Below are 15133 nucleotides of genomic sequence, written 5' to 3'. Positions count from 1 at the left end.
GTAGATATCTTTGTTCATTTTAATTTTTACTTTATTATTTTGTGGATGAATTACCATACATGGGGTTAGAAATTGGAAAACTATGCACATTCTCCTGTTTGTTGTAACACATAGTATTGCTGTAGTTTAAATTCGAAATCACTTTTAAAATCTGACTCATTTGCTGTTCATACTATCTATAGTTTCTTTAAAATAGACATGTAAACAAACACAATATAATGTTCTGAAACTGCAAAGTAGCGTAAGAAGCATAGTGATGGAAACAGAAAAATTTGGAACCAAATGTCAAGCAAATAAGTTCTATGGAAAATTGGATGCCCCACCATCTCCCTGTCACTTCTCTCATTCATGGTGGAGGGGAAAAGTGAATACTTAAGAAAACACTTTTCAGATTCTCAAAATCATTCTTGTTTTCAAGGGGAAGAGCCTAATTCTAGAATATGTAAAAGTGTTTCTATTAATGCCAACAATAGTATTCTAGGCAAAAGAAAGATTAAAGACACAGATGCATCATTAAAATAAATCTCTGCTATTAAAGACAACATTAAAAACAACACATTTTCCTTGATTAAATGTTCAGTGAAAAATAAAACTCCATGACAAAAAAGAAAAAAATATTAAAAATAATCTTTAATTTTATCATCCAGAGATAACTGTTCTTAACATTACAGTATTAGTCTTTTGAGAATTTTTTATTTATAAATCTATTTGTATATATGCAAATATATATACACACATGCATATATATACATGTGTATATATATTTACATGTTATGTATATATATGTATTTATGGTTACAGATTAAAATCACCTAAATTGTAGATTTCACTTTCTCTCCTACCTCTGGCTACATACATCATCATCCCAGAGACACTCAGTGTTTTCAGTTTCTTGTATCTGTTTTAGGGACAATTTGTATCTGGGTATGAGTGTGTATCTGGGTATACATAGGAATCTGGGTATAAGTATGTGTTTCCCAACTTCTCCCTCTTAAATGGCATGGTTTAAAAATTGCTCTGTACCTCGCTTTAAAAATATATATCTTGGAGATTCAACCTCATTCTTTAAAAATAGCAACATTGTATTACATTGGCTAGGATATGTCTAACACTAAGTTCCTCTTGCTTGACATTTACCTTGTTTACAGTTTTCTGTCAAAAATGCTGAAATGACTGTTTATGTACACAGCCTTTGAGTGCTTTTGAGAGTAAATCTTCAAAAAAAACCTTTCCCAGGCAAAGATTCCTGGTGATCAAACATTTTTCTGAAAGGTAGTAAAAATGTATACTCACATTAACAGAATGACAGTGCTAGTTCCCCACATACTCACAAATGTAAGATACTATTAACCTTTGACCTTTGTCAGAATAATGAATTAAAAAAACCTTATTGTGTTTTTAATTTGCATATACTTCTATAAGTATGTGTTACTTGTTATTCCTTAAAATGTATATGCATTTCTTTATCTTCATGTAATTTTTTAACTGGGTGTATTTCCTTTTTTTCATTTATAAGACCATTATAATTTTTAAAAGTAACACTTCCTCTATGTGTATTGCTTTTCAAGTTGATTTATAAATATTTTCGGCCATGTAGAAATGTCTATATTAAATGTTATTAAATCTATCAAGGTATTACGAATAGCTTTTAAATCCTGTACCTTATTTAGAAACAACTCAATTTCAAAGTATATACACACATAATCAAAATACAAAAGATTTTGCAAGTTTTCTTCTAGTACTTTTATGGTTTAGTATTTCCATTTCAAATAGTTGATCCACCTTGGAATTTACTTAGATTTTTTTTCCCTGACTCTATTCTGTTCATTTGTCCTATCTAGTAATCTCTAAATGTCATCCAATTTTAAATAAATTTGCATAACAGTAAGTTTTAAAATCCAGTAGTACAGTCTTTTGTATTTTTATACATTTACATTTTTCTATATAATCTTTTATGTTACCTGGTTAAAAACTAAGGTGCTATTTTTATTAGCCATTTTATCAAGTCTTCTTATATGAATATCATAATTTTCATTTACTCAAGTCTGGGGACTTTCAGTGGACTTACTTTTAATTTTTAGAATAATCAGGGAAAAGTAATTTTTTACAATACTGTATATTTCATTCAAATACATGGAAATTCTTTTCATTACTTCTCTATTTTTATCTTTAAAATTATATATTTTGTTATTCTTTAAGATTTTGAATATTTCATGTTATATTTTCTCCTGCATATTGGAATCAGACTGAATTTAAGGATGGATACAAAGAATAAAAATTTTTATTAGAGTGAATCTTTTAATCAAGAATAGGATACATCTTTCTATTTATCAAAATCGTATTTTGGTGCTGCAATAAAGTTCTAACTTTTATTCATGGAAGTTCTGCACATGTCTTTATAAGTGTAGCCCTAGGTGTTTTATTTTATACTGCTATTGTGTTGAGATTGTTTCTTTTTATATATTTTGGTGTTAATTAGGAGAAATTCATCTGCATTTGACAAAAAATATGAATACACTTGTTAAGTAAAACTAAAAACTATTAAGAATAAAAACAAGAAATGCAGAGGTAAGCTGTCCATAGCTTGATATATGGAAACTAATTAACTTTAATGTCTCTCTTTCTCATATGATGTCAAATATAAATATGATAATCCATGTAAAGCATATGGAAAAATCATCTTAGGTGCTTAATAGGTGTTATCTATATTATTATTCCAACATATGTGGGTGGAATATGAAACTTTTATCAATAATAAAATATAGGATAAAGCTAGGTTAATAATTTGGACAAAAATTAAAATCCCTGTTTGTACCTTATACCAAAGTAAATTCTAGATGAAGTATAAAGATTTAAACTGAAAAACATTCCTGAATGCCAGGTGAAAAAATATTAAAAATAATGAAGAATTCTGTAAGTTCACTGGTCACACAATTAACACATAAAAATCAGCAACTCTCTTCATAAAGAAATAAGCTTTAGAAAGTGTTGGAGAAATGGCTAGCTATCTAACCAATATCTACTCCCTCTTTTTTTTCCTGCTAATAAATTCTTGATGTTGTCTGAGAGAGCAATTTGCACAATTTAACATTCCTGCTCACCCAGGCATCTTTTTATCTAGGAGGGTAACATAGCCCAGCCATAGTAAGGACACTAAGCATTTGTCTATTTTCCATGACATAGTTACTATATGTTTCAATTTTAACCTTTTTTCTTCTTTATATAATATGGAATACCTGGAGGTACAGCATCCATCCTGAAAAACTGAGGACTGAAAAATCAATTGCGGTATGCAGGGAGTGGTGATTGATAGAGCTGGGATTGAAAGTTTGGCATAAGACTTACAATTACTATTCTGTCCATAACACTATTCATAAAACTGTCAATTACTGTCCTTTTACATCTAAGTTAGAATCTTAAAGTGTAAGGTTTCCATTCCCTGATTCCATTGAAGTTATGATTGGAATAATTTTTGCTTTGTAGAATAATGTGGGAGAGTAATGCTTTTCCAATATTAAGTTTTTTCCATTCAAGCACTTGGTAAATCTCTCCATTTATTCAATTCTTTTAGATTTCCATCATTAAAGCTGTGTATTGTAAAGTTGTGTGTTGTAAAGTCTGTTGTTGCTTTTGTTTATAGATACTGTATATTAGATCCACTTAATCGAGAAATGATTATGAAGTGCTAATTGTAAATACTCTTCTAAGCATTGGGAATAGATGAACAAGACAATCAACAACTTCTCTCATGACGGTTAAATGCAGAGAAGACAGAGTTAGAAGTAAAAAGATTGTTTATTAAATATATATTTATTGAATGTTATGAATGTGCCAGGTTCTTCTAGTTAAGTGTAATCCAATGAGTTATTCATTTGTGTCAAAAATATTTTCATTTACGTAGTCCATATAGTTATTAGATAAGTTTTATTTTTTTCTATGGTTTAGGGAGTCTTTCTTAACAGTGTTAATAGTTTTAATTTTTTCTGTTGATTTTCATGGACTTTTTCAGGTAGACTATCACATAATTTGCAAATAATTACAGCTTTCACACCTGTTTTATTTTAAAGATTTATACTTGTAAGACCGTCTTGTGAAAGATAAAATAAATAAATGCTTTTAAGAGATTGTGAAGACCTGGGTGAATGTTTAAATAACTTCACATAATCCACAAAGCACAATGATAATTTCAACATAGTTAACTAAAAGTTTAAAAAGGGAATACCAAGAATAAAATCTAATTTTTGCTTTAGAGAAATATAAGAGGTCAACAGTGGCACATTCACAAATGCCAAATTTGAAAGAAAAAATCAGAAAAGTGTTATTTTTTCAAAGTTCCTAAAATAAAATACTTTCCATGTGCACTATAAATCTTGAAATGAAGCTTTGCTTATTTATCTTGAATTAATGTAAAAGCATTTTGAAGCATGAATTGTGAATATAAGCACCTTCTATGCAAAAATGTCAATATAAAAAAGACAAATTATAACATATAAAACACAGACAGAAAAACAGACATTTTTAACATGGAAAAGACTTGGATAATATTACTATGGAGTAAAAGGGTTTTTAAATTGAACCACAATTAACATAATTTCAGAAAACATTTTTGCATGATTATAGGGAATTGTCTTGCCTATATTCTAAATTTATACCAAAATAAAATGTACATAATAAAATATATCCTAAATTCTAAAATATGTATATTTTGTATATGCCTTATTTGGAATTTTACCAAAATAAAATGTACATAATAAAATATATCCAAAATTCCAAATAAAGCATATATTAAACATTATACCATTGAAAATAATTTTATTGAATCCAAAACAAGTATCCAAAGATATGCTCAAAATATTTACTCACCCAAAAATAAAGTGACTTGAGAAGAAAATTGGAAACTCAGGTGACTGAGTCCATTCTTACTGACTAATACTTGCCTTTAATAGCTAAGAAGCCAGGAAATGTCAATTAAAACATTTAAAGATTTCAAGGAGAAATTTTAAAGTGTAATTGTAAATACGAATATTTTAAAAATAAATTAATATTGACATTAAAATGCAGTATTACATATAATTCCAGTTGCTTCCTAAAATGTGTACTAAAATATTTAAAAGGCTATGATTTTGTACTACAGGAAAACTTTATTTAATTCTCTGCTTTCAGTGTCTTGGCGATTGCTTCCTTTGGTCTTATGTGAATCTAGACCCAATTACAACATGCTATTAATATTATCAGGACACTTCCTGGCAGTATGGAATTAAGCTGTGACTGAAAGTAATTTTCAATTACCCTGTGCTGTGTGATTTCTGTAAGTATTGTTTCATTTGTAAAACACTTTTCGGACTCTCTGCCAACAAAATAGTTTTTAATCATTCCATTGAGTAAAGTGATATGATATGAATAATAACAACAAACTGTTTCATTCACCTCCTTTATATCATGAGAATTATGGCCATATACTATAATTTTTATTCAGCTCAATGTTATTTTAAAAATAATTTCAAATAGTATCAGAATTTGAGTTAATTAATATGATGAAAAGTTAAAAATGCTAAGTCGTCTTTGCTACATAAAAGCTACCATTTCCTGAGCTTACAATACATCTGTGATGGAGTTTATTAGCCATTATGCAAATGAGGAAAGTAAGATCAGATATACTTAGCCAATATTTGCCTACTATGTTCAGGACACTGTGCAATCCAGCATAGAATAAGATAGCTGCAGTCTTTGTGTGGAGCATACGGCAAATGGGATCTGACTCGAAGTCTATCTTTAATGTCAAAGAGTTTAAGGATGATCTTATCTAAATGTAAAGAAAGACATACAACTATGCAACAGGAATAAGTTGTACCACTACATTGAGAGTTGGGAGATAATTTTTCTAAGGGTAAGAGAAAAATCCATCCCACTATATGGGGTTACAAGATGCCAAAATATATATAATCCATAGTTAACGTTTTTGAAATTCTACACATATTGCAGTTCGTTTTCATATATCTAGACCAATGTAGACCTGTGAAATGACAGTCTGGACAGAAATAGAGACTGATGAAAGCCTTCTGCTGCTCTACATACTGCAGTAAAAATCTGGAAAATAAGCGAATATTTGGTACTGACAGGGAAAGGCCTGTAGAGCCACGAGTGTTTGAAATGTTCCAGAAACACCTGGGAGGAGAAGTGTGGCTGGAGTTCTGTGAGTAAAAATGAGCAAAATAAGATAGAGGAGGTAAGATCAGAGAGGTATGGGGAAATGGGCTGACCATGTAGCCTCGTGAGCAATTGAAATAACTTTGGCTTTTATTCAAGTCAGGTATTGAAGAGTTTTTAGCAGTGCAGTGGTATGATTTGATGCAGTGTTTTACAATGTCATTCAGTATGCAGTACATACAATGTCATTCAGTATGACAACAGATTGACAGGAGGCGGCAAGGGAGGAAGCAAAAAAACCAATTTGGGGGATACTACAATAATTAAGATGTTATGTGATGTTTATGAAACAAAACCACTTTGGCAAATGAAATTGAGCCATAGTCTGTATTTACTTGAACTATGATTCTTCAGTAGAATTAAGAAGGTGGTCATAAATGAAGATGGTCATATCTAAAAATAAACAGTGTGTGATAAATGAACAGATAGGAATTAGACAAAGGAAAAAAACAAATGATATCTGCTTTGGCTTGACTTTTTTTGGGTAAATGATGAAATTCCTGACTCAGAGCCATGAGACTTGCTCTTCTAGATTAACTGGAAAGACATTTACTATACGTCTTTGAACACTGTTCCACGATAGCTTTGCCTCTTCAAATTAACCTTTCTAGTTCTAGTGTAAAGTACTAGCCTTTGCTTACTCCTCTTAAAGAACTGGTCAGTAATGAAAGGCAACTATCCTTTCTTTTTTGACACTAAAGGAACTCCTGGTGCTGTATACAATTTTTTCTATTTTCAGCTTCAAAAGAATATAGTTACCACTATATGCATTCATTCATACATAGTGAAATATTGTGTACTGAAACATTTTCTGTACAACTTTGGCTAATTCTTGCCTTCTGCTTTTTTTTACAGAACAAAATAACTAAAATATTCAATGTTCTTATCTTGTAGTCCAGAGGTGCTTTGAGAGTATTCATTTGAACAATCAGATCTTGCTGTTGTCAGCTAAGTTACAACAGCTTACACTCTTCAAGGAGTAGTATTAAAATCACCTTTTCTAGGGTAAGGACAAAGCTTCTTTTGTTATTGTTATTTTGTTTCTCTCTTCTTTGGCATTTTGTTTTGATTCTCATTTCCTTGGATTAGGTGGTTTACATTCTCTAAAGATTATAAAGCTGAATGGCTTAAATTTTTCATGAGTAAGGACAGAAGGGTGTGTGTGTGTGTGTGTGTGTGTGTGTGTGTGTGTGTGTGTGTGTCTGTGTGTGTGTATGTATCCCACCTCCTACAGAAACACATATCTAGGTGAACTCACTTTAAATAAATGGATGCCTGGAAAGTACAATGTAAATCAAATCCTCTGAGAAGAAGCTCACAACCAAAAAGCATTATGCTGAAAGTCCAATTATAAAGAAGGGCGTCTTACAAGAAAACAAAACTACCTGATGATATTACCTTTTGCTTACATCTAGAATTTTTTTATTCTTGGCTTAAAAATCACACATATAGAATTTATGTAAATAATACTCATTGAAATCTTTGGGCAAGGAATAACAACTTACCAGAATAAAATACTTCAGGGATTTCATTTAGGCTATCATTGTATAAAAATAATATTGGCCACAGTTTGATTATGCAATTCTTACAACGACATCCCTATTCATTAGCACTGAGCACTATGAAGGTCACATGAACCAACTTCTGCTCTGGAGAAGTAAAAATCTTGTTGAGGAACACATTTTAATAAGAAATAATTACAGAAGATAGAAATTAATAACATGCTAATTGAATATAGAGAATAAATATAAAAATCACTAGAGAGAGTCAATCAGAGAAGATGGGACATCAGGAAGATGCTGAGGAGGGAACATTTGGATAGGCAGGACTCAAGAAGCTACCCCCCAGACATTAAAATTTAGGAGAAAGTAAGTGTTGATGGGCAAGGGTTGAGGAGATGAAGATGCTTCTAAATTGTGTAGAGTTTGTAATAAACAAAAGTAGAAAATCAGCTTATATTAATAAGAGTGAGATGAAACAATACGCAATACTAAAAATATTTGAAGAGACAATAAGGAGCAAAATATGAAAAATAATGATGTGTATATTGAAGAAATGTTGAAATGACAGAAAGATCAGATATGGGGTAATGGCATTAATTTAGAAGTAAAGGCAGCCTAGACTAAGCAAGTATAGAGGAGAAATTAGGAGACCAATCAGCAGTCATTGGCACTGAAAAACAGAATTCCAGGCTCTGTCATACGTAAGCGTTCTCACATCCTTCTGTGACATTCACAAGTGGAACATCTGTGTGAAGCCTTTCACCCACGTGTCCACCTTGAAGACTAGAATGTAATTTGCAAGAAACCCAAGTGTAGCCTATTTTGTTCACTGCTACGTAGCCAGTACCTAAAATAATATCTAGCCTACAGTATAAGTGCAATAAATATTTCTTGAATACTTACCATTTCAAAATATAGTTGAAAGTCTACTTTTCTTTTGAAACTTTTCTCAATTATTTCAGGTAACAACGCAAAACGTTTAGTGGGGAAAACATAGATTTTGGAATCAAGTAGACCTGTGTTCAGCTACTGACTACCTCTTAGAAGTGTTTCAAAAAAACTTCTCTGATTTTCAGTTTTTTAAATTTGTAAAACAGAATGTTATCCATCTTTCAGTGTTTCTATGAGGTCAGAGACACATAATGGTTATCCAATCTGTGACAACTATTAACTAAGAGCCAGATACCATTCAATCATGCTTTCTTTACATCTATCCAATGTTGCATATGTCTGAATTATAAGATTTATCACTTTATACTAGATAGTAACATGTCTGTTTTTTCTCCCTCCATATGCAAACTTATTGCTGTACCACCCACTTCTTTAACGTGCCTAGAAATTTTGTCTCAAAATTCATTACAACTCCAATCTCAGTAAAATTTCTTGTTTGATTAGACTTCAGTACTTTCTCTTTGTTTCAGTGTCATTACTTTTACTCTTATGTATTAAAAGTATTAATGTTCAAGTTTGTCTTCATTCCTGAAATATGAGCTCTGCAGACAGGGATGCTAGTTTCTATTCACACATTCTTGATGCCTAGGAAAGTACACTGGACACACAGACACATTCTATCAAAGATGAGATAAAAACAAAAAGTATGAAATTATGTGACAAAACGTTCACCAGGCAAATGGATATTACAAAGAACAAAATGCCTATTAGAAGATGTTATCTTCCAGAGAAATTATTCTTAGAAAGAAAGCAATAATTCTTGGAATTACTGACAAAATGAAAATTGGGCAGATTTTAGAAACTGTCCTGTCAGGGATTTTGATAAAGGAATTCAAGATAACCTCAGAGTTTGGGGAAGCAGGCCTTACTTATATTTTTTATATACCTGTTTTGATATTGAAAATAGCAGCTATTGCATTCTACTTGATAGTCTGATCCATGCACTTTTTATCACTTCCTGATTTCAGGAACCAGTGATCACAGGACCTTATTTTGTTAGTCAACAGCACTTACTAAACTTTTACAATGCGCAGAGCAAAGAGGCTGTTCAAAGTGATCACTAGATACGAAGACACCAGGCTCCTCTGAAATCAGCAACCTACTTAGATAGACAGGAATAATGAAAAAATAACGTACCCAGAGTCAATTTCACATCATATTCTCAGAAAAGGTTGATGCTTTGGTGTTATTATTATGATATCAAGGTATAAAGCCTGCAATGTTGAAATTCTGCCAACCCTTCAGTTTTCATCAGGTGTCTTGTAGAATAAACAAAAGATTGCACTTTGAGTTCATTTCAACTACTTGCTGTGGGCTTAGCCACAATGAGTAACAATATGAGTAACACAGAGTAACACAATGAATAACAAAAGGAAGATTTTCCTCACTCTTTGAATCTAAGTTTATTAAACTACTTGAAATAGAATGGTGATATCAAATTACGTATTACTGGGCATTTATAGAATTCAAAAATCTATTCATGTGCTTGAAGAAACACATTGATTTTTTCCTGGAAAGCATGATTCTTTTATGCATATTATATCAAATCCAGATCTTATTTTTCAATAAAGAAAATAGAGTATTTTATCTAGTTAAAATTATATGAAATCTGTATTTTTAAATGATACCTTCTGGTAGACAGAAAATTACATAGACAGTATGTAAACAGAACAGCATTGGATTATTTACTGATTTATGTCCACCAAAACTGAGAGCACATTGTTTTATTTTAAAATAAATAATATTGGCAAAATGTGGCTCTTTTAATACTCTACTGCCAACATACAAACTTACTTTCTTAATCTTTAAGACTGGCTTACAAATACTGAGGGGAAAACTATTTTTCAGTATTATATTCACCTTCCAATATTACATAGTTTACTTCTGATATACTGTTTATTAGTGTTATTTTCTGAGACCCCAACATTAAAAGTATTTTTGCAAATGTAAAATTAGTTTTAGCTTGTAGCCTTTTAAAAAAATAATATAAATTAGTTAGATATAACTGCCTGACTAACAACATCAAAACAATAACATTCATATGTAAAGTCAAAATGATAGCCTCATAGAGGAGATTTAACTCAAATGGCTACCCGTGGACTCCAAACAAAATGATCAATGCTCTTCCTGTAAAACAATGCTTTAGTGGTCAAATGAAATTACAGGGATCTCATAAAGATATGGAAACCAAAGATACAATAGTTGCAGTATGCCTGGAAGTGGCTAAGCTTCCAAGCAAATCATCCCTATTAGTTCCTATTCATGATTCAAATTATGCTATTTTATCTCCTCATAACATGCAGCATTTTTTTTTACCCTCACATTTTAGGCATTTTAGCTTCTGCTGACATGAATGCATTCCCAAAATAGAACGTTACAGCAATCTTCTGCTAGACATTTAAGCCCATTTGTGCATTTATTTTTTAAAATGCTTTTTTTGAACTTTCTAACTGTGAGAGGGCTGGGAAGGTAGTGTTAGAATGAATAAGAACTTGTTTTCTAAAGCAACACTAGACACTTGATCTACTGTTAAAAAAAAAAAAAAATCACAGTCTCCTACCTTGAAAACAAACATCTCACGGCGAAGAATAGCTAGAGTGTTAAAGTTCCCATCACAGATGTTGGGTTTGGCTCCGGGATAAGAGGGTCTGCCGGTTGGAGGCCGAGGAGGTTTTGGCCTGTCATTTTTCCTTGGGTCAGCCGGAGGAATAGAGCGGTGTGGGGGCACTGTCGGTAGAGGTCTTGTAGGTGGAGGAATCTTGTCAGGTGGACCTTTTGAAAATATGAGGACAGTGCTTGGCTCACTTAAAACTGGAATAGAGCTGGAAAATATGCTACAGAGAACAATCACTTATCAGCAGAGGGCACAGACTAAGTGAACTAAGAGGTCTTTAAGATCGTATATTTTCTGAAAAAAACAAAATATCTTACCCAAAAAAGCATTGCCAAGTCTATCTGAAACTGTCCTTATCATGCTAGATTCTGGATCCAGGTAGCTAGGTTTTCTTTGTTAATTTTTAATAATATGTTTCATAGCTTCACCACAGTTATTTTTGGGAAAGCTGCCTTCAGATCTTTTTTGGAAGTAGGTGGTGTATAAATAATAAATAAATGAAAAGGAATACTGGAGCCATGTAAGTAAGCGCCAACAAAGTTAATCCTAGATTTCGATAGATAATGATTCTATGCAAATATTTCCAAAAGATAAACGTTAACTAAGCAAAGTTTATTCTATCCAATGTGTCAAAACTATTTGATACTCTTTTATTGATTTTCACTGTTTTCTTCTAATGAAATATTTTGACAAATTGCTGGAAGAGTGTTTCCTTTAAGTTGTGAATCTAAAATACCTATTGATTAAAATACCACCAGTAAAATATTAATGTGAAGAAGTATTTCTCAAAAGAGGCTTCTAAATCAAGCCAAAGTTTACACATGTAATTTGGTACAGATGTTAAGCATCATTCTCAAGAGATTCATGTTTTTAAAAAGAAATGTAAAGCTGTTTGCACTTAATATTTAGGTATGGGAAGAATATTCTTTTGCAGACCTTCAGTCTAGACTACTAATTCATGAGGTCATGAGAAAGAGACTTCTTTCAGTGAACCACTTAAGAAGAATTTCTGATGACACACACTTAGACACAGGATAGCTCAATTCAACATAAGAGATATTTAGCACTGAGTCAGACATTTCTCTCTTCTTGGTATCCCAGCAAACTAAAGAGCAGCACAAAAATTGACCTTTTTTTACAAATCTATTTTAACCCTGAGAGAATACTTACCACTGAGTTATTAAAATTAAAAAAAACTAATGAATGCAAAAATGAATTAGTGAACTTAAACTATACTGCTTAAAAATGCAAAAGACATCTTCTGGATACTGGATATTAACATATAGATAGCACACGTTTGTCTTTGTATTGTAAAAATAAAAGCTTCACTTCATTAATTTAGTAAAGCATATTTGCTATATGTAAATTATAAATGTCAAGTTCTTTGCAACTATGTTTGAAATACATGTCTTTATAAAGGTCAATGGTTGTACGAGGAAGTTAGGATTATAGCAAATATGCATAATAGTCTTTCCTCTTTTCTCTTAATTTGCATTCATTGAGTGAATAAAAATGACATTACTATACTAAAAATTTGTTTTGTACTCTGTATTAATAAACTTCACCACTTGTTAATTTCACTTCCTTGTTTGTTAACTCTTACTCTAGGTCAATAAATCATTACATGACTTTGGGGTCAATTTCTTGCATCTATCACATAAGGGTATTTTGTGGACCTTCAAAAGTGTTTTGTCTAGGAAATACCTAACATCAAATCTCACAAACTATGAGTCAATCTGTCAGTTTGTAGAAAAGTCTCAGCATTTTATATATGAAAGTCTTATATTTTTCCCTGTTTTGTTTTTGTTACATTCATTTATTACACATTTTTACCTGAATTTTAAAAACTAAAGTTTATTAGAACTTTGCCATAACTGCAGGTTTTTCAAACAAACTCAGTAAGAAAATTTCATCAGTGCTTAACATGTTCCCATAATCTATACATTAAGATACCTGGGACCTTTGCCAACAGAATTCAGTTGATAGAATAATTTTGCCAGTAGGCCAGCTACATACTTTTTCTGTAGTTATCTGTCTTATACTTAGAGCATCTACCTCAAAGAAGAAAACATAGCAGAAATTCTGGACTTCACTACAGGATTAAGCAAATTGAAACATTAGTAACCTACCATATATCTTCTGGATGCCCTGTAAATCATCATTAGGTAGTTTGAAGTTGTCTGTTTCCATGTACTGGTAAAATGGAGCCATGATGGCAGTGGGGTCATTGGAATGCTCCAATCCCAGAGCATGTCCCAGTTCATGAACTGCTACAAGAAATAAGTCATTTCCTGTGTGAACAAGAAGAAAATAAGTTATTGTAACTAATACCCAAATATAGAATTGAAAAGGACAATTTGGTATTATCAACATTTTACCCAAGAAAAATAGGAGGAACTCTTTCCTTCAACTATTTGTATGGTTTCATCATTGGCTTTCCTACTGACCCTTTCAAAAAGGGTCAAGGGAAGAGGTGGTGGTGATAAAGTCGGAGAGATTTAGAATCCAAAAGGGAAGAACAAAGAATAAAAGTTGAAGAGCAGCAGCAGTGGAAACTGATACTACTGCTGTCAAAATACTCTTCTAATTATGAAACACATAATGTGAAACATCTTCCTTTTATATGCCTCACATTTAATATAATTCTAACAACTTAGTAAAAAATATAGGGCAGATACTGTCCTTACTTTTTCACAGATGAGTAAATTAAGGCATGAAGATGACAAGTCTTGTCAGGAACAGCAAAGAGCTGAGATTGGGACTCAAGATATTCTGACTCCTAGACTAAAGCTTTAATTTTTTGCTAGCATAGAATATAGAAACACAATAATGTAAAATAAAATCTATAGGCTATTAGTCAGACTAACTAGAATTATAGTCCTAGCTCTATAAATACCAATTCTAATCTTTTCATACATAATCTGAACAAAATACATTTATCTTAAGAGCTGCTGTTTATCACGGAAAATTTCCACCTGTGGTAAACTTGTACAGTGAAATCTATTGAGTAAAAACTCTGCAGAGATATTTGGTGTGATTTTATGCAATCAACCCCCTGCTGATGACTTCTACATTTTGTTCACTCCTGGATCATCATAACCATATGCATTATGGGAGAAAAAGGTGGTCCTACATCTATATTTTTAATGCTAAAAATTAGTTGGACAATGTGGTGTATCAAATAGTTGGGGCTGTTACATTTCTAAGGGTTATGTTTCTAAGTGAAAAGTTTAATGTGATTGAACATGAAGGCTAATATTTCACATGAATACTTGCCACAAATGCAAATATTTAATAATTTCAAGCATCATTTCTATTAAAACTCCTTTCCAACCACTTTTATAATGTACTATGATAATTGCCTTCAGAAGACTATTTTTTGAACCCAAAAGCCAGGCGAATAACCAACATTTTTTTCACTCTGGAGTAGTCTGTCAAAGAGGAATAGATGAGATCATGAGACTGACTCTTCATATGACATTAGCATACCAAAAATGAGCCATTGACAGTACTTCCTGTGGTCTACCTGAGTAAAAATACTAACAGAGCACGGTTACTGGGGGTTGTCTAGGGAACATCATAGTCATAGGAGGAAGAAAAAAAAAGAAAACAGAAGGAAGGAGGAAGTTATTCACGAAGAGTTACATAACTATGACAGTGTTTGGAAGTGTGTAATTTAGGGAGAAGACTACTAAGGACTGTGCCTTAGGGGGCACTCACAGGTGAGAGGATGATTGGAAAGAAAAGAAGCTATATTCATTTTTAGATATGGAACATCTAATCCCAATGCTAAAATGAACATTTTTGTAATTTCAAATCAGAGACACCTTAGTTAAAATACAAATCTGATAACCATGTG

General features: G+C 31.8%; 1 protein-coding gene across 1 annotated transcript in view; it reads right to left on the bottom strand.

Annotated features, from left to right (window-relative positions):
* The window catches only part of MMP16 (matrix metallopeptidase 16), a 285399-nt gene that overhangs the window by 73459 nt on the left and 196807 nt on the right, over positions 1–15133 (bottom strand). Inside the window, exons 5-6 of the mRNA XM_030794891.1 lie at positions 13404–13565; positions 11221–11432 (exon numbers count right to left, since the gene is read on the bottom strand). Coding sequence (XP_030650751.1) covers positions 11221–11432; positions 13404–13565 — 374 coding nt within the window. The remainder of the gene's footprint in view (positions 1–11220; positions 11433–13403; positions 13566–15133) is intronic.

The sequence above is a fragment of the Nomascus leucogenys genome, chromosome 16 (genome assembly GCF_006542625.1).
Source record: "Nomascus leucogenys isolate Asia chromosome 16, Asia_NLE_v1, whole genome shotgun sequence".
In the NCBI taxonomy this organism is placed as follows: Eukaryota; Metazoa; Chordata; class Mammalia; order Primates; family Hylobatidae; genus Nomascus; species Nomascus leucogenys.
This window is presented reverse-complemented; position numbering and strand designations above follow the sequence as displayed.